The sequence below is a fragment of the Brassica napus genome, chromosome A4 (assembly GCF_020379485.1).
Source record: "Brassica napus cultivar Da-Ae chromosome A4, Da-Ae, whole genome shotgun sequence".
Classification (NCBI taxonomy): domain Eukaryota; kingdom Viridiplantae; phylum Streptophyta; class Magnoliopsida; order Brassicales; family Brassicaceae; genus Brassica; species Brassica napus.
The window spans coordinates 15,433,097-15,451,508 of record NC_063437.1 but is presented as its reverse complement, the minus strand read 5'-3'; the positions used below and the strand labels follow the sequence as shown (position 1 = coordinate 15,451,508).

Sequence of the window (18,412 nt, the reverse complement as noted above, 5' to 3'; positions counted from 1 at the left end):
CTCTATCAAAATATCAATCACTTCTCACATCACATCTAAAGTCTTTCTTCTTTAATTATTCTCTCACCGTTTAACTTTAGCGTTTAACAATGGAGTTGGATCTTTCACCGAGACTACCAAAGAAAGTGTACGGAGGAGACGGTGGTTCGTACTTTGCATGGTGTCCTGAAGAGTTACCCATGCTACGTGATGGCAACATTGGAGCCGCTAAGCTCGCTCTAGAGAAGTATGGCTTAGCTCTTCCTCGCTACTCCGATTCCTCCAAGGTCGCTTATGTTCTTGAAGGTCCGTTTTTATTGTTTTTTTTTGAATAATAAGGTCTTACGTTTTAATTGTATATTTGAGGATTATATTATAATGATTTAACCATTTTCCGTGAATGGTATTATAAGAATGTTTCTTGAAACAATTGTCAGGATCTGGAACAGCAGGAATTGTTCTCCCTGAGAAAGAGGAGAAAGTGATTGAGATCAAGAAAGGAGACTCCATAGCTTTACCTTTCGGTGTAGTGACATGGTGGTTCAACAGTGCCGACACTGAGCTTGTCATTCTCTTCCTCGGTGAGACGCACAAGGGTCACAAAGCAGGACAGTTCACTGACTTTTACCTAACCGGATCCAATGGGATCTTCACCGGTTTTTCAACCGAGTTTGTTGGCAGAGCATGGGATCTCGACGAGACCACCGTGAAGAAGCTTGTCGGATCTCAGACTGGTAATGGGATCGTGAAGGTTGATGCGAGTTTGAAAATGCCTTCACCTAGGAAAGGTGACAGAGAAGGGTTTGTTCTGAACTGTTTGGAGGCTCCTCTTGATGTTGATATCAAGGATGGAGGAAGAGTTGTTGTGTTGAACACAAAGAATCTTCCCTTGGTTGGTGAAGTCGGGTTTGGTGCTGATCTGGTGAGGATCGATGGGCACTCGATGTGTTCTCCTGGATTTTCTTGTGACTCTGCCCTACAAGTTACATACATTGTTGGTGGTAGCGGTCGTGTTCAAGTCGTTGGTGCAGATGGGAAGAGAGTTCTTGAGACTCATGTGAAAGCTGGAGCTTTGTTTATTGTTCCTAGGTTCTTTGTTGTGTCCAAGATTGCTGATTCTGATGGCTTGTCTTGGTTCTCCATCGTGACTACTCCTGAGTAAGTTACTTTTTAAACTTTATTATATTTTTGGATAGATTTGAAGATTATGTTAATTTTTTTTAAAAATGTTTTTGCAGTCCCATTTTCACGCATTTGGCGGGGAAGACGTCGGTGTGGAAGGCATTGTCGCCGGAGGTTTTGCAGGCGGCTTTTAAGGTTGCTCCGGAGGTGGAGAAGGCTTTCCGATCTAAGAGGACTTCTGATGCCATCTTCTTCCCTCCTCCCAACTAAAGTATGGAAGATGATTTGGTGGTTTAGTTTGGTTTGTGCTTTAATCAAGTGTTTTCTAAGCGTGTCTTGGTTTTTATTTCTTTTGGTTTGTGTTGACTATGGTGCATTGTTCTCGTTGTTACGATTTGAATAAATAAAGAGAATAAATTACCCAAAGATGAAAACCTTCTTTTACTTGGTTCCCGGCTCAGTTTTTGAGGATAGTGCAATTTTCTTGACAACTTCAAATATCTAAGAGCAACTGCAACGGTGTATTTATCGAATCCTTAAGCCCAAGTCCTTATGGGTTTTCGATTATAATAATAATAAATGGGCTCGTATTGAGAAGGATTAATCCTTATGGAAGAGGTTTTCGATACCCAATCCTTATCGACGTGGCATTTGAGACAAACCACAACGCTGTATAATCTCGTGTTTTTTTGTGGTGAAAAAATCATCTCGGTGAAGGAAAAACAAAAGCTCAACGGCGATTCCGATCCTCGGCGAAGATCTGGTAAATCAGTGGGTTCCTCTCTTGATTCGATTAGGGTTTCTTCTTGGGGAGATTGATTTCGTTCTCATTTGTGTTTTAGATTTCATATATGGATTTTGAATCGATTAGGGTTTCTTCTTGGGGAGATTGATTTCGTTCTCATTCGTGTTTTCTATTTCATATATGGATTTTGAATCGATTAGGGTTTCTTCTTGAGGAGATTGATTTCGTTCTCATTCGTGTTTTCTATTTCATATATGTATTTTGAATCGATTAGGGTTTCTAGTTGGGTCGCGACTTTGGGTTCGGCTTAGGTGTATTCGAAAAGATTTGGGGATGTTTTGATAAACGGTTTTCAATCGATTATGGGGTTCAACCCGAAAATAATTTGATGGTTTCAGAGATGGATCGGGTGGTGATACATTTGTTTGTTATATGTTTGTTATGTGTTGCTATAAATCTGTTCATGTCTTTTATGTTTGTTTGTCTTATTCTCACTGCCTAAACATATTTTTTTCAGGTTTAGTCATCATGGGACAAGATTATTCATACACGCAGCCTTCTTCATCAGACGAGCTTGACTTGACGTATCTTCTTGAAGCAGAAGCTCAAATTTACAAGGATGAAGCTGAGAGTAGTTTGTACATTGCAGAGTCGTTTCAGTACACACCTTCACCCGAGGCTGACGATGGAATACCGACGACTTGCTACTGTGGTTCTGAGCCGGAAATTGCCACATCTCACACGCATAAAGATCCAGGGAGAAGGTACTACACCTGCCCCAATGTGGATGATGGGGAATGCCACATTTGGAAATGGTGGGACGTAGCTGTTACGGAGGAGATGACTGAGGTTAAGAGAGAAATAAGGCTGCTTAAGGATCAAGCTTTTCAGTGTGATCAGAACGTGGTTAAGCTACGGAAGACAGTTTGTGAGCTACAGAAGACCGTCTGCGAGCAAAAGAAGAGCGTATGGGCGGTCATGAAGCCCTATATGAGGATAATGGTCTCAGTCCTGACCGTTCTTTTAGGTTTCGCGGTCATGTATATGTCTGGTAAGTATGTGTACTCTGCTTTGGTTTTGTTAAAGACATTTTGTATAACGTTGTGACTGTTTGATCTCATTTATTTGCAGGAATAAGTTCGAAGACGTAAAGCAAAGTCTACAAAAGCAGTGTCTCTTTAACTAGGTACAATACTTAACCTTCATTCTCTCTTTTGTTTCAAATATAAATGCAAGTAGCTACCAAATATAAATGCAAGTACCTAAACCTTCATAGTCTCTTTAAAATTTTCAACGCCTCGGATTTGATTGGTTATAATGTTTTCCAGCTTTACAAATGGGTCTTAGGTTGATTTGATTGGTGTTTAATAGAACTAGTTAGCTTCCCAACTGCAACTTTAAATGTTTCTTAGTTTAAGCTCCCCTACTTAAGTTAGCTACCACAATTCTGAGTTAGACAAATCTGAAAACATGGCTGCGAACAATACAAGTTATGTTAACCTCCTGTTTAGTCAATCTCAGTCCCCAGTGGACCTTGATTCACCCGAACCTTTTTGGTTCGGGACCCAAGGTCCTGATGCGTCTCCTACTGTCGAATCTGCTGTGGACTCTCCTGTTAGGAAGGAGAGGAGGCCTTGGTCTACTAAGGAGGACAAAATCCTAATCGGAGCTTGGCTTAACACGAGTAAGGATGCGGTGGTGAGCAATGAGCAGAAAGCTGCTAGGTTCTGGAGCCGCATTGTTGACTACTACAACAAAAGCCCTCAACTGGTGGGAACAGTGCCTAGAGAGCTTGGTCAGTGCAAGCAGAGGTGGGCTCGGATTAACGAGCAAGTGTGCAAGTTCGTAGGCTGCTATGACACAGCACTGAGGGAGCAGAGTAGTGGGCAAAACGATGATGATGTCATGATAGCTGCTTTGGATAACTTCTCCAATCAGTACTCGGTCAAGTTTAGCATGGAACATGCCTGGAGAGAGTTGAGGCATGACCAGAAATGGTCCTCTACCTATTTGGCTAAGGGGAGTGGGAAGGAAAAGCGCAAAGGGGTGGAGGTTGTTAGAGAAGAAGAAGTGGTTAGACCCGTGGGGGTCAAGGCAGCTAAAGCTGCTACGAAGAAGAAGAAGAGTGTTGCAGAAGAGTCCTTGTCACAAATACAAGTCATAATGGAAATGAAAGATAAACTCTCTAAGCAGAAGTTGCTTGACCGTCTACTCGCCAAAAAAGACCCTCTTACTGAGATGGAAAAAGCTCTTCAGCTGAAACTTATGTCTAATATGTTATGAGTGTAGGTAGTAACATGTCGAGTAGTTAGCTGTTACAAGTAATTTTTTCATGTTTGTTGTTTACTAACGCTTGTCTTATTTGTTTTAGCAGGTGTAGAAGTCACGGGAGTGTCTGTCTGGAGTAGTCAGAGTCTGTTGGTCTTTATCGCAGTCACGGGAGTTTGAAGTTTGTCACGGGTGTGGAGGAAGTCACGGGTGTCAAGTTTCACTTGTATAAGTGCAGCTGTTTTATCGTTTTAGTTTATTTCTTGTATGCAACTTTGTTCTGAATGCTTCTCTTTCAATATAAGTACTTGTAATGTCTATCAAATTCTGAATGCTTCTCTTTCAATCAAACAAACTCTTCTCTATTAACTCTTTCAATCTCTTTAAACTTCTTGGTTCAAGCAAAATAGCACAGGTAGAAAGGTGAGAAGGTAAAATCGTCTCTTTAAACGTCTTGGTTCAAGCAAATTTCATTTTATTCTGAGTTTCCATAATATTGAATACAAATAATCATCAACATTTGGTTAATCGAATACAAATCATCAACGTTTTATTTTGATCTATACTTAGTTTCCATTAGATCGAATACAAATCATCAACGTTTGTTAATTATTATCTATGAATTTAAACATGTTTAGTTTGAATTTTTAATTATCTATGAAGCAATATGCAAAATTCAAAGGAATCAAAGTAAGGATTATTAAAAAATATCATGTTTTGTTTCTACTAAAATTTTAATTTTTATTTCTTTCTTTCAGTTAAACAAACCATAATTTTTTTCCAGGAGATACTAAAAAAATGTCATCATCGTCATCCGATGAAGTTGAAGAAAGATTGGACGAAATTATCGACGATATCATAGATGAAACCTACATCAACATTTTGGAAGCCCAACCCTCTAAGCCGAAGAAACGCGCTTATATAGAACGAGACCGCGAAATCGGACACAACCGATTATGGAATGATTACTTCAGTGAAGATGCGACATTTCCGCCGTATTTATTCAGACGCCGTTTTCGTATGAACAAAGAATTATTCTTGCGTATTGTCCATCGCCTCTCAGAACACGTTCCATTCTTTCAACAAAGAAGAGATGCCACGGGGAGGTTTGGTCTTTCACCACTACAAAAATGTACAGCCGCCATTCGTCTCCTTGCTTATGGTTCTGCAGCTGACGCGGTTGATGAATATCTCAGAGTTGGTGAAAGCACGGCCATTTCGTGTTTAAAGCATTTTAATGAAGGAATAATTCAGTTATTTGGTAATGAGTATCTACGAAGACCGACAGAAGAGGATCTTCAGCGACTACTCCATATTGGAGAGATACGCGGGTTTCCGGGGATGGTAGGAAGCATCGACTGTATGCATTGGAGGTGGAAAAATTGCCCAACGGCTTGGAAAGGACAGTACACCCGGGGATCAACAAAACCGTCAATTGTGTTAGAGGCAGTAGCTTCACAAGATCTTTGGATATGGCACGCTTTCTTCGGTCTACCAGGTACCTTAAACGATATTAATGTCCTCGATCGGTCTCCTGTTTTTGATGACATTATTCAAGGTCGGGCTCCGAGGGTAGAGTACGTGGTCAACGGACACATGTATAATTTGGCGTACTACCTCACGGACGGTATTTATCCAAACTGGTCAACATTTATCCAATCTATCTCACTACCTCAAGGTCCAAAAGCAGAGTTATTTGCTAAACTTCAAGAATCAACCCGGAAAGATGTGGAGCGGGCTTTTGGAGTTTTACAAGCTCGATTTGCGATTGTGAAAAACCCAGCTCTTTCATGGGATCAGCAACAGATAGGGATGACAATGAGAGCATGTATCATACTGCACAATATGATAGTCGAAAATGAACGAGATGGATACGGCACTCAGTACGATCCATCTGAATTTGAAGAAGAAGATGTAGCCAGCAGTTCACGGGTGCATAAGTCTCGTGGTACCGACATCCCTCCAAGCATCAATGAAATGCGTGCCACTCGGATTCAGATTCGCGAGTCGGAAATACATCATCAATTGAAGAATGATTTAATTGAGAATATTTGGAACAAATTTGGAGATGAAAATTAATAATTATTGTCATTTTATATGTTTAATCATGTAATAAATAAATATTAAAAAAATTATCTTATTTCCCATGTTTTAAAATTTATTAATTTTTTATTCTTAAGGATTCCATTCATGGTAACACTATTGGACATACAAATTTCATTAGAATCCTTAACTTAAAAAAAAAAAAAAAAATAGTATAATACACTTAAGGACTCCAATGGTGGGAACACCATTGGAGATGCTCTAATATACCAAATGAGAACTTAATCAATTACTTTGCACATAGTTTATCAGAAACAAAAAAAAAAATAATTGCAAAACCAAAGTACGTAAGAGTTATCTGTCGAAAAGTTTTTAAACTCGTTTAAATACTAAATTGTATCCTAAATCTTCTTATAAGTTTTCATTGGTGAACTAAAACCGTATATCTCGTTAATATTTTTTCTGCTTATTTATCGCATTGATACTATCCACGCAAGATATATTTAACTAATACTTATCAAATCAATCTAAAATAACTGTTGCTGTAAATACGGATCAGATTTTTAGTCATTAACTCATACACTAATGACAAAAATGTAATCCATTAATGAGAATTGATGTGATAAATTACCGAAATATTCTAATTCTTATCCTGTTCAAAATTAAATAGCAGACAGATCCACGTAGGATTTGGTAAGAGAATTAAAGCAAAAAAGATGCGCAAAACTGTACCACCCCTTGGCAGACCGACCGTTTCGGTTACCGTTTCTCTTATTGCATTCGGTTTAAGCACATTATCTTAACCGGAACTAATATTCAAATCTTGGGGAGAAGTTAGCTTAGTTTTAATGTGGTTGTGTATGTTTCTTCTCCAAAACCAAACCACCAGATAATAGAAAAAGCTGTATCACCTGCTCCATTTCATCCACTCCATCTTTTTCTACTAACAAATTTTCTTCATATGTATATATATACCCTTGGGATCATTTAGCTGAAACAACAATCGTAGCTTCTCTGATCATCTTTCTTGTCCAATGGCAGGTCAAAAGATACTCTCCTTCCTGGTTCTAGCTCTCTTTGTTAGTTTCACAGCTGCGGCTCGACTTCTTGATGAAGAAGATACGTTCCCAGCCACAACCACCCCTGGCTCAGGTCCCTTCCCTGGTCCTCTACCAGCGTCTGGCTCAGGTTCTGTAGGAACTGGCTCGGGTTCTGCGGGTACCGGTTTCGGTTCAGGAACAGGATCAATACCATCAAGTGGTTCAGCAGGTGCTGCTGCAACTGGTCTCGGTGCCGGAACAGGGACAGGCTCATCAAGTGGTTCAGGTCCTTTGACTACTACTGGTTCTGGTCCTCTACCAATCGCTGGCTCTGTTCCTGGTCCTTTACCGGTCAGTGGTGGTCCAGGTTCCTTGCCTGCCACTGGTCCCGGTCCTTTACCAGCTGCTGGTTCTGGTCCTCTACCGGCTGGTGGTTCATCCACTGGTCCCGGTGTAGGTGCCGGTCAAGCTCTTGGAGGTGGTGCAGGTGCCGGTCCAGCTCTTGGCGGTGGTGGTGTAGGTCCTGACCACACATTAGTATTCTTCATGCACGATATACTCGGCGGCTCAAACCCCACGGCTAGAGCCGTAACCGGAGTCGTTGCGAACCCGGCTTTAAGTGGCCAGCTCCCATTCGCTAAACCCAATGGCGCAAACCTTCCTATAACCAACGGAGTTCCATCTAACAACAACAACAACGGTATCGTCAACAACAACAACGTCCCTCTTCTCGTTGGACTAGGTGGGACCACGGCTAACATCCTCCAGAACAACGGAAATAACGGTAACAACAACCTTTTAAACGGTCTACCGGTTGCTAACGGCGGTCAGCTCCCGAGCGGTTCCGCTCTACAGATGCTTATGTTCGGGACAATGACAGTGATTGACGACGAACTAACTGAAGGCCACGAGCTCGGGTCTGGTCTGCTCGGGAAAGCGCAGGGATACTATGTGGCGAGTGCGGTTGATGGAACTAGCCAGACGATGGCGTTTACTGCCATGTTTGAGAGCGGCGGTTATGAAGATAGTATAAGCTTCTTTGGTGTTCATAGAACAGCGGCTTCGGAGTCGCATTTAGGAGTTATGGGAGGGACCGGGAAGTACGTGAACGCGAGAGGATTTGCGATTGTGAAGACGTTTACAGGATCTAGCGGGACGCAACAGCAGCAGCCGCATCAGTTCACTGATGGACTTGAAACTGTTCTTCAGTGTACTGTCTATCTTTCTTACTAGTTTTTATTTTAATGTTATGCTTGGAGTTTGGGAATGTTTGGTGTGGAATGTATGTGATTTTATCATTTGTAATATAAACGTGAAAGAGTTCTGTAAGAAAATATACTTGAATTTGGGTTTTGTCTTTTTGTCACATTTCTTAAATTTTAAGTTAATTGTTTCAAATTTCAATACTAAGAAGGGTATCAAATCGGGGATTTGTTTTTCTTTTTGTTAGGATATACATTTTCGATTTTTCTGTTTACAAAGTATATAAAATCACAAGAAAACCATATACAATTGTAAGGGTAGGCAAAACCCCAACTTGAAAATCCAAACTAAACATATATATCGGAATGGATCCTTTCTCTGTAGCATTTTAGGTTTTGAATTTTACTCAAACCAATTCGGATAAAAACTCAGAAATTTCAAAACATCAACAAATCATACCAAACTCAAACTCAATATCGATTAAATATCCAAATATTCAAAGATTCTAATAAATATTTATTACATAAATAATTAACTCAAATACCATGCTTAATGTAAATTTTAATGTTAGGTCAAATGTTGAGATTTTTTTAAATGTTTTAGAATTACATTGAAGTTTAATTATAAATAAGTTTGTTTTGGAGTTTAAACAATATCATTTTACTTTTAAAATTTAAATAATATTGCATACATTTATAGAGTTGTTATTGGCTTATTGCTACTTTAGTTTTTTTTCTCTTCGTCTTTACAATTATTTATAAATCATGTCACCATCTTATGGTAGTGCAAATTATTTAAATTTGCCAAGTTTGTGAACTAAAGTGTTGATTTTCGAATAATAAACAAGTTTTTAGGTAATGTAAACCCAAATTAGAACTGAACCTAGATTTAAAACGGCTTCAACTTGGTTTGAGATGTGTTAATATATTTGAATTCTCTGAGGAAATCCGAACCAAAATTTTAAAATATTCAAATGAGGCTGAATTTCATCTCTCTAACAAAACAAAAACTGAGTGAATCCAAACTAAACCCAATTGGCCACCCAAATGTCTATGAATAGTGTGTGTATTCGATTTATTAGTAGTTTTGAAATTTTGAACAAGATTTAAGTTTTAATCGATTATATCTTTTTTTTTTGTTTCGATTCGGTTTAAAATTAACAGTGAAGAGTAAATGTATTGTGGGCTAGAAAACTTTTGATGAATATCATATGGGCCTAAAGAGACTACAAGGCCTATAACTATCATTGTGCGAGGGAAAAATACTAAAGATGCTACTACTGTGGAATACGAACTAGTCAAATACATTTTAAAACCGTTTGCACATTTTTTTTGGAAATGAAAGTCATTCTGACAAAGTTCGTTTAAAAGTCAATTATTAAATAATAACTTAATTAACAAAATGGATGTTTTTTTTTTGTAAAAAACAAACAAACAAAATGGATGTTGAGAATTAGTTAAGAAAAATTCATAAAAAGTTCTCCAGGTTCACTTTGTTTTGGTGTCGTAGTTCGTTTAAAATTTGCCAATTATTAAATTAATAAGAATAATAACAATAAACGTTTGAACAATGGAATGATAAAAAGATCGAGACAATGTCAAACAGATTTCATTTGTATGGCTCAAACGAAGCAAAGCATGTCATGTTATAAAAGTGACATAATGATACTCTATCATTAGTTGCCGTCATTGGAGATTTGCTTGGTGGGAAACGTGAAAGAAGAGTATTTGACATAATGATGAGATTTGCATGGTGGAAATTGTGAAAAAAGTTTTCTAGAGAAATATCCAAAATTATAAGAATTCACCCAAAATATTAGAAAATTACTAAAAAGTAAGTCGATTTATCAGTTGATGATAACTAAAGAAATTCGAATATCTTCAAACAGTATATTAGTTATACATTATTTTCAGGTTACACATGCATTTAACTATATACTAGATTTTAACCTGCACGTCCATGCGGATAATTTTTCATTTTATAAATTGATATTATTACAAATATTTTAAATTTATAATTTTCATTTTAGTATTATATATTGTATAACTCTATAATATTATTGTTTATATTTCTAATTTGGCATTCTTAATATATAGTGATTTTTTAAATACATTTTATTTTATTATTAATTTTTATTATTTACTAATATATTTTCGAGTAAGGTACAATAAAAAAATATATAAAATAATCAAATAGATAACCTCCTTTAAAATACGAGTTTTCTTTAATTTATACATTTTTGTATAAAACGTTTTAAAATTTTATATATTTATACATAGAAAAAATATGTATAAGATAAGTTACATTTACATGGTGTGTTTAAAATAATTATACTGTAACATATATTATTTATTACTTTACCGGGTTTATAAGTAAAAAAACAATAATTTGTTTAAATTATATACCCCCTATTATTTTAGTAAATTTTATACATAGTAACATCTATCATATTATTTTAGTAAATTTTATTGATATAATATGTTTTTTGGATGTTATGATATTAAGTATGTTCTCTTTTTGTTTTTAATTAAAATTTCAAAATAATAGATTTTTTTAATTTTTACAAGATATATAGTTTATTTTTTCTTGGTGCATTTCAAAAAGTTATTCTTTATTATCTATAAGTTTATCTTTTGTAAAATTTGAAATATTAGCATTTTGAGTTTGAATCTTTATTTTCAAAATCATATATTCCGTCAAGAAAACTTATAAAAATTACACTACTATTTTTGAGTTTGGAAGTTTACATGAGTTTTGAATTTAGTTTTGTTACTACATTAATACATTATTTTATAAAAAAATATTTAAATATTTGGTAATATTTTCTTAACAGATATTGTTATAATTAAAAATATTATAATTAAATTTTCTTTGTCATTAATATTTTAAATGAATTACTAAAATCTTACAATTTCCTAATAATATTTTTTTAAATAATATATGAACTAAAGATTATTATATACTATTATATCTTTGCATATAAACATTTTAAACAATATATTGATGAGAATTTCAAAATAAATAAAAAGATAATATATAGCTGTAGATATAAAAGTTTGACCTATGTTAATAAATTTATTTTTATATAAATTTATTATATAGTCTAAATTTTTTAACCCATTTTAATGATGAATGATAATTTATCTAAATTAAACAATTTAAAAACAAATTTTGTTAATTTACCTATTTAATATAATTTTGTCATATTTAATTTATATAGCACTTCTATTTTTATATAATACAGAATATATAAAAAAAATTTATATAATCCTTATTTTCTTGTTTTATGAAAACATTTAGCTGACATTAATTTATAAGAAAATTATATTACTAATTAAGAAATTAATTAATATTTTATTTTATAAAAATATTTAAAATAATAAATAATATTTTCTTAGATTCTTTCTCAACAGATATTGTTATATTTAAAAATAGAATTTAAATTTATAGTTGGTTTATTATTAATGTAAATAATCAAATATGTATATTAACTAATTATTTAAGTGGTCCAAATATGACATATTAATGATAGATAAAAATAAGACCCTAAATTAATAGAGTAGATTTCTTCACTTCCTCACTGATTTTGATTGTTTTTATTTTGAGGGTAAAAATGTAGATTTGTTAGTAAATATTATAAGATGTCTCGTAAAAATTCTAAAGCAAGATTCAAAGTTAGAAGGCGAAAAATAGCTGTAAGAAAAAATATTTTTAAATTAATTCAAAATTAAGATTGTATTTTCATAATAAATACTAATAATTGTTAGTATATAAACATTAATATTTGGTTATAAATTTGTATATTTTTTTTTTTATGCCTTAGGCCATCAGCAAGAAGAAAATTTCTGTATATTCTTAATTAAAATAAATCAACTAAAAAAATAAAACATTTAGAAAATCGTCTCTCTTAAAACAAACTCTAATAATTACATGAGAAATGTCATGTTATAAACAAAGATCAATATGCAACTTTTAAAATCTTTTTAATACAATTGTCTTCTTTAATATAAATAAATATTTCAAAATCAATTGAATTTTTAAACAATAAGGATGCTATAAAAATCTTCAACTAAGAGCATATTCAATGCAAAATTTTAATTTTAACTTTAAAATGGAGTAATTTTATAATGAAGTTGGATTTTGCTCTAACTCTATACTATTATAAAATAAAATAGAGTAATAAAAAAATTTAAAATCATTATTATATTTATTGAAGAATTCTATTTTTACTCCATTAAAAATGAAAATAGAGTAAGTTTGAACATTTATTATTCCAAATTTCATTTTAGAATAAATAAGGGAATGAAGTTAGAGATTTTATAAGACAATTTGGTTGATTGATCAGGGGCGATCATGGGATTACGAGTAGGGCTGAGTATTTTATCCGTTAAATTTAATATGATTCGTTATTTATTTTGATTCGATCAGAAAATTCTGGATATTCGTACACTTTTGAAGCAAATCAAGTACTAATCAATATTCGTTAAGATCGAAGCAAATTACAAATATTAAAATTTTGGAAAAGCGGATATCCGCTCCGATCCGTCAATATATAAATACATGTATATCTTGATTACATTTAAATTTTTAAATGTATAAAATTATATAATTATTATTCTAACATATGATTATTACTTATATAAAAGTATTACATAAAAAGAAGAGAATTTTTTATGACAATTATAACTTTTTTCTTAAGTTTTGTGTTATTATAATAGCTAATTAAGGTTAAAATTTTATAAAACATATAGATTCACTACTTTTTTAATTTTTAATTTTATATACCACCCAAAACAATATTTTACAAAACAAATTTGTATCAAATTTTTAAGATTATTTGTATCAATCAAAACAAATGAGATATTCGTACGTATTCATAAATATCTGTATTTTTCTGAAACAAAGCAAATCGAAAAATTAAATATCCGTAACATACGAAGCAAATCAAAAATACCTTCAAAAACCCAGATATCCGATCCGTGGTCTCCATGCCAATTACGAGGACCATAAACTAGGTTGCATGGAAGCTTCATAAGACGTGCGCTTCTTGCTTCGGAACCAGAATCAGAATCGCAACCTTGTGGAAGCTTACAGAATCTCGTTTCCAAAATGTTTCTAATATATTCTCTTTAAAAATATGTTAGAAGCTTATGATTCTGTTTTAGAATCACGCTTCCGTTTTTTTAAGAAAAAAATGTCATAAATCAACAAAAAAATATAAATTCATAGTTTTAATTTCAATTAAATACAAATTTTAATAGCATTTAAATAGAGAGAATATAAATATTAAAATTAATACTATATCTTTATGCATAGAGGTTTTTATTAAATATATATGATAGATTCAAATATACTGTGTCAATTATTTATGAAGTATTAAAAATAACTAATATAATAATTTAAATTTAATTTATGTGTATTTTCACAGCTTTAATATGAAATCATTTCAAAACTTTTATAAATGAATAAATGCTTAATTTTATGTTTAAATCATATAATTTTTAGTCCTAAATTTCATAAAATTTTCTTATATTTAAATATTTATATATATGTATATCCCCTATATATTATTTGAGAAGCATTGCAACATTTTTTTGTAGCCATGTGTCATCACTAGAATGATTCTTAGAATCCTTAGAGAAATAAGTTGGTCCATCTAAATATATAATAAACTTTTTATTAAACCATAATAAATACATTATTAATGTGCTTCATTATTTCCTTTAATAAGATTACGAAATTGCCTAATATGGCTAAAGTATATATGACAATTAAAATATACCATATATATATTACTATCATTTAAATTTAATTATATATCTTATCAAATAGGAAAAATATTTTTTTGATTTATAAAATTTATTTATATGTTCGCAACAATTTAATTATATAAGTAGTAGATAATGAATTTTTAATTATTCAATATATACTTATTATTTTATAATATGTTATAAACATATAATATATAAAAGAATTTATATATATAATGTTTATCCCGCGCATGACGCGGATCTTAACCTAGTATATATATATTACGCTTGCAATACGTGTCCTTCCTAATTTCTTAAAAAATCTCGATTCTGTACTTTTATACGCTTCCGATTCCACGTACACACTTATGTTTCCATATAACATAGACCATAAACAATCATAATATGAATTTTTAGTTGACTATATGTTTGAAAAATCTGCCTACAACAGCGTTCCAAATTTCTCTAGAAAATCGTATAAGATAACTTTTATTTTTCGTACCTTTTGGCTTTTAAATCTTTCCGGCCGCCTAAAGAGTTTAGGTCTAAAGTTATGCAAAAACTTCCACAAAACAAAGTTAAACAATACTTTTTGATCGATAAATTTATAAAATGATATTCATGTGTATTCGTTGATGTCTACTCCTGAAATTTCGCCCCTCCGTCCTCCTATCAATGACCCTGTTTTAAGAGCAGCCGTATACTCTTACACCATCTAAACATAAAACATGAGATTTAAATCAAGAATTATTTGGAACCAGAACTAATTCTTTATAAAACAAATTCATACGTTGGGTTTAGTAACTTTTGATAACTTACACTAAGCAAGCTATCATTAACTAAAAACATGTCACTTTAAAATGTTGTTATGTTTGGAGAAACATTGAAAACCAAGTTCGACCCACCGTGAATGTGATTGAAAGAGGCACATGTCCCTACGACACTAAAGAAAAGATAACTTTGATCATAATTTGTATTTTAAATGTTTTACTTTTCACTATTTATGAAACTATAGAATATCGGTAGCACGCCAGACATTCAATGGTCCTCATGTTCGCATCACATTATTCACCCTTTTTCTCATTTCTCCGATCCCCACAAATATGCAGGGCACGTGTCTATAGATGTCTTCATATTATTATATGCCCCATGTAAGTTATAATATCAAGCAAACAATAAAGTTGAAAGTAATAATCCAAACGAAAACATCCTAGAATTTCGTATGGCCGGTTTATAAACAAACTTTATATGGTGCCTAGGTCGTCTTTGGTAATTATAGCCAGCATTAGGATCAATCATATGCCTCAACAACGTCAAACTATTACAAGATTGACGCCAACAAAGAAATTAATTAGTTAAAATTTAATTGTTATTCGTAAGATAATATATTAGAAATTTGGTTTTAACATATTAAAAACATTAAAACCAAAAACAAATTAGTCAAAGATATGCCAAATCAAGAATTTATCATTCTGTAGACACGTAATTTAGCGAATAAGGTTTATAGTATGTAAATATTGTATAGTTTTAAATAAAAAAAAATTGTATAGTTTCGTTTATGCTACGTGCTCTTTGTAAACATAGAAAAGAAACGCCGATGATTCAACATCAATACTATTAAAAGGGAAGGAGTTTTAATAAATCAACTTTAAAAGTTGTTTGGACTCTTATCTTTTTTATTTTTTTGGACTTTTCCTATATATTATAACAATATGTGACAAGATATTTTACTTATATATGAGCGATTTTTACTCTAACTATCAAACTGGATACATTATTATTTATTCTTAACCATTTAAATCATCGATTGCTAAACCACCCTACCTAAACAAAATAAAGTATATGAACCAAAACCAAAGCACAATCTATTATAACATAACTTTATCGAAATATTCATTCCCCCACTTATAAAAACATCGAAATATTCATTTCACCCACAAGGAACATAGTACCATCGACTACACAATTAATTTCTAACACAGATAAATCTCAAATTAATAAGACCAAAAATTTAAACATAATTAAATTGAGACCCACATTAAATTTAAAATAGAATAAAGCCAAAATACTTAAGAACATAACTTACAAAAATATATGTGAATAAAACATTCTTTTTAAAATCTAACTTTTAATAATGAAACATATGTCTCTAATACTCTTATAAAATAGTAAATTGTAGTTTAGATTTACATTATAGATACTTTTATATAAAAAAAAATTAAAAATATTCTAATACTTGGTTTTATAGTTGGTAGTTTGATTGTTAATAGACATACAATTAAATGTAACATAAATCGTTACTAATAATACTATATTTATCCCAGTTTCAAATTGCTATACTATTTTTACACACAAATGAATCTTCAAACAAATTTCAAACAAACTTCAAAAATGCAAACGCGTGATCTAATTTCATACAAATTAATTGTGCTTACGCAAATGACCTATATATTAGTGATATAATCTTCATGATTATATAATTCAAACCCTAAATTTCATAATTATGAAAAACAAAACAAAATCAAATCCGCGCTTTCAAGCGCGGGTCAAAATCTAGTATGTTATATTAAAATACATCACCTTAATATTACATTGGTACCAAGCACAACATGATCGATGACTAATAACAATATCATTTCGATTAGATTACAAGAAGATAGATCTAAGATTTGATGAGGGGGGAATGATTAGGAACGTGAGGAAATGAAGGAGACGAAGAAGAAGGCCAAAGCTGAGCGAATTTGACCTTGGAGATGCTTTCTACTACTCCAGAAGGTGTTACCTTTCCGACCACCGTCACCTTCTTTGTTGCTATATCAATGGTGTATGATGTCACCCCTGTTAAATTTTATTTAACAACTATATAGTTAGTTTATCCGTTGTTTTTTTGTGGGGTCAAAGTTTATCCATAGTTTTTCATTCAAATTTTCTATAGAAATGGAAAAAGTTGTCTCTCAGAAGTATCCGATGATCAGGTAAAGTCAAATCACTAAACTTCAAAGCTCCTAACCAATATCCATTTTTATAATATTTATCTCAAAAATTAGACAATATCTCACATACGGTCATCTATCCGTTGAATGTTTTAATTTGAATTATATATAAATGTTCTGGTTGGGTTTAGCAAGATTAATTAAATGTTGTAGAATGACGAAGAGACTCTTTAGTACCTTCCATTTTGGAGATATGCTTTCTAACCTTCCCTTCACATCCCTTGCAATGGATCGATACCCTCAAAACCACAACCTACCCAAAAAAAACAATATAAATTCAATAGTTTGTTATTAAATTCAAGATAAATGATAACATAAACAACATCAAATAAAGAACCACATGTTAAATTTATGTACGCTTCATGTTATGTGCAGATATTATACATAGGTATTAGTCACCCTTTGGATACAGTAGGATATTAGAATAAATTGAATTACTATTGATTCACAACTGCATGAAACTGTTTAGGGTGAAAAAGATGGACGTGCTGATAAAATTAAAGTAAAAAGCTCAATTTCATTAAGCATACGGAATATACAGGAAATTACTTGAACAAACCAATTCATCAAATGAAAATTTAAACCATAAAATATTTTGGTTAAAAGAAGATTAATCAAACCTGATCATCATTAGTGGATGGAGAAGGCGATGAACCATTGGTTACAGAAGACGAGGAAGATGAGGAAGTAGACGATGAAGAAATTGTGACGTTGCGGTCACGGAAAGGAATCAAATCCTTAGAACGATCCGATGATGATAACCAAAGGTTCTTATCATCTTCTTTATAAGACTTATGATCCTTTAGAAGATACCTCGACGACGATGAGCCTTGTAGAGAACTCCTCGTTCTCCTCAGGACATCGCTTACGTCAGCTGAGCTTTTTCGGCGAGTCTGAACCTCTCCGCCGTGAGCCGTAGTGATCTTCCGACCTCTTGAAGACTCAAAAGAGTTTCTACAGCTCATGACTGGACGAGGAATTGGGATGAAAGGCATCTCGGAAGCGAAGCATGGGGCGGTTTTGTCCCTATTGTTATTAAGGTTTTGACTCCGGCGGAGGCTATCCACAGATCTGCGGCCTCTGGTGATTTCTCCGTCGTGGGGAAGTGTACTTCGTCGTACGGCTGTTGATGCCGGAGAAGAGCAGAAAATATCACTTATCCTCATTCTCTCTCTATCTCTTTCTCACTATAACACTCACACTTTCTGTCTGTTTTATGACAAGAATAGTCGTGTGATCGCTACTAATATGGGTTTTAAAGAGGAGAGT

The 18,412-nt window shown here is 32.9% G+C and overlaps 5 protein-coding genes across 5 annotated transcripts; 4 read left to right on the top strand and 1 right to left on the bottom strand.

Annotated features, from left to right (window-relative positions):
- On the top strand, positions 1-4,479 carry LOC106450036 (glutelin type-D 1-like). Its single transcript, XM_013891688.3, has 3 exons — positions 1-285; positions 417-1,137; positions 1,218-4,479. The coding sequence occupies exons 1-3, from the start codon at positions 90-92 to the stop codon at positions 1,369-1,371; spliced, it is 1,071 nt and encodes a 356-aa protein (XP_013747142.2). The 5' UTR covers positions 1-89; the 3' UTR covers positions 1,372-4,479.
- LOC125608213 (glutathione S-transferase T3-like) lies at positions 3,317-4,129 on the top strand. Its single transcript, XM_048778189.1, has one exon. The coding sequence runs from the start codon at positions 3,317-3,319 to the stop codon at positions 4,127-4,129; it is 813 nt and encodes a 270-aa protein (XP_048634146.1).
- Positions 4,480-4,912: 433 nt separating the features above from the next.
- On the top strand, positions 4,913-6,410 carry LOC125608049 (putative nuclease HARBI1). The gene has a single exon (XM_048777820.1). It carries the CDS (start codon positions 4,913-4,915, stop codon positions 6,191-6,193), a length of 1,281 nt encoding a protein of 426 aa, XP_048633777.1. The 3' UTR covers positions 6,194-6,410.
- Positions 6,411-6,895: 485 nt separating this feature from the next.
- On the top strand, positions 6,896-8,549 carry LOC106450037 (dirigent protein 25-like). The gene has a single exon (XM_048777821.1). The coding sequence runs from the start codon at positions 7,192-7,194 to the stop codon at positions 8,428-8,430; it is 1,239 nt and encodes a 412-aa protein (XP_048633778.1). The 5' UTR covers positions 6,896-7,191; the 3' UTR covers positions 8,431-8,549.
- Positions 8,550-16,671: 8,122 nt separating this feature from the next.
- Positions 16,672-18,412, bottom strand: LOC106450038 (protein SODIUM POTASSIUM ROOT DEFECTIVE 3-like). Its single transcript, XM_013891689.3, has 3 exons — positions 17,764-18,412; positions 17,321-17,396; positions 16,672-16,988 (listed from the first exon to the last, which is right to left on the bottom strand). Exons 1-3 carry the CDS (start codon positions 18,307-18,309, stop codon positions 16,813-16,815), a joined length of 798 nt encoding a protein of 265 aa, XP_013747143.2. The 5' UTR covers positions 18,310-18,412; the 3' UTR covers positions 16,672-16,812.

Coding starts and splice junctions, on each gene's coding strand:
- LOC106450037 (XM_048777821.1), top strand. CDS start 7,192: ATGGCAGGTCAAAAGATACTCTCCTTCCTGGTTCTAGCTCTCTTTGTT.
- LOC125608213 (XM_048778189.1), top strand. CDS start 3,317: ATGGCTGCGAACAATACAAGTTATGTTAACCTCCTGTTTAGTCAATCT.
- LOC125608049 (XM_048777820.1), top strand. CDS start 4,913: ATGTCATCATCGTCATCCGATGAAGTTGAAGAAAGATTGGACGAAATT.
- LOC106450036 (XM_013891688.3), top strand. CDS start 90: ATGGAGTTGGATCTTTCACCGAGACTACCAAAGAAAGTGTACGGAGGA. Junction 286..416: donor GGTCGCTTATGTTCTTGAAG/GTCCGTTTTTAT, acceptor AACAATTGTCAG/GATCTGGAACAGCAGGAATT. Junction 1,138..1,217: donor TCCATCGTGACTACTCCTGA/GTAAGTTACTTT, acceptor ATGTTTTTGCAG/TCCCATTTTCACGCATTTGG.
- LOC106450038 (XM_013891689.3), bottom strand. CDS start 18,309: ATGAGGATAAGTGATATTTTCTGCTCTTCTCCGGCATCAACAGCCGTA. Junction 17,397..17,763: donor CATCCACTAATGATGATCAG/GTTTGATTAATC, acceptor TTTTTTGGGTAG/GTTGTGGTTTTGAGGGTATC. Junction 16,989..17,320: donor GCATATCTCCAAAATGGAAG/GTACTAAAGAGT, acceptor AAAATTTAACAG/GGGTGACATCATACACCATT.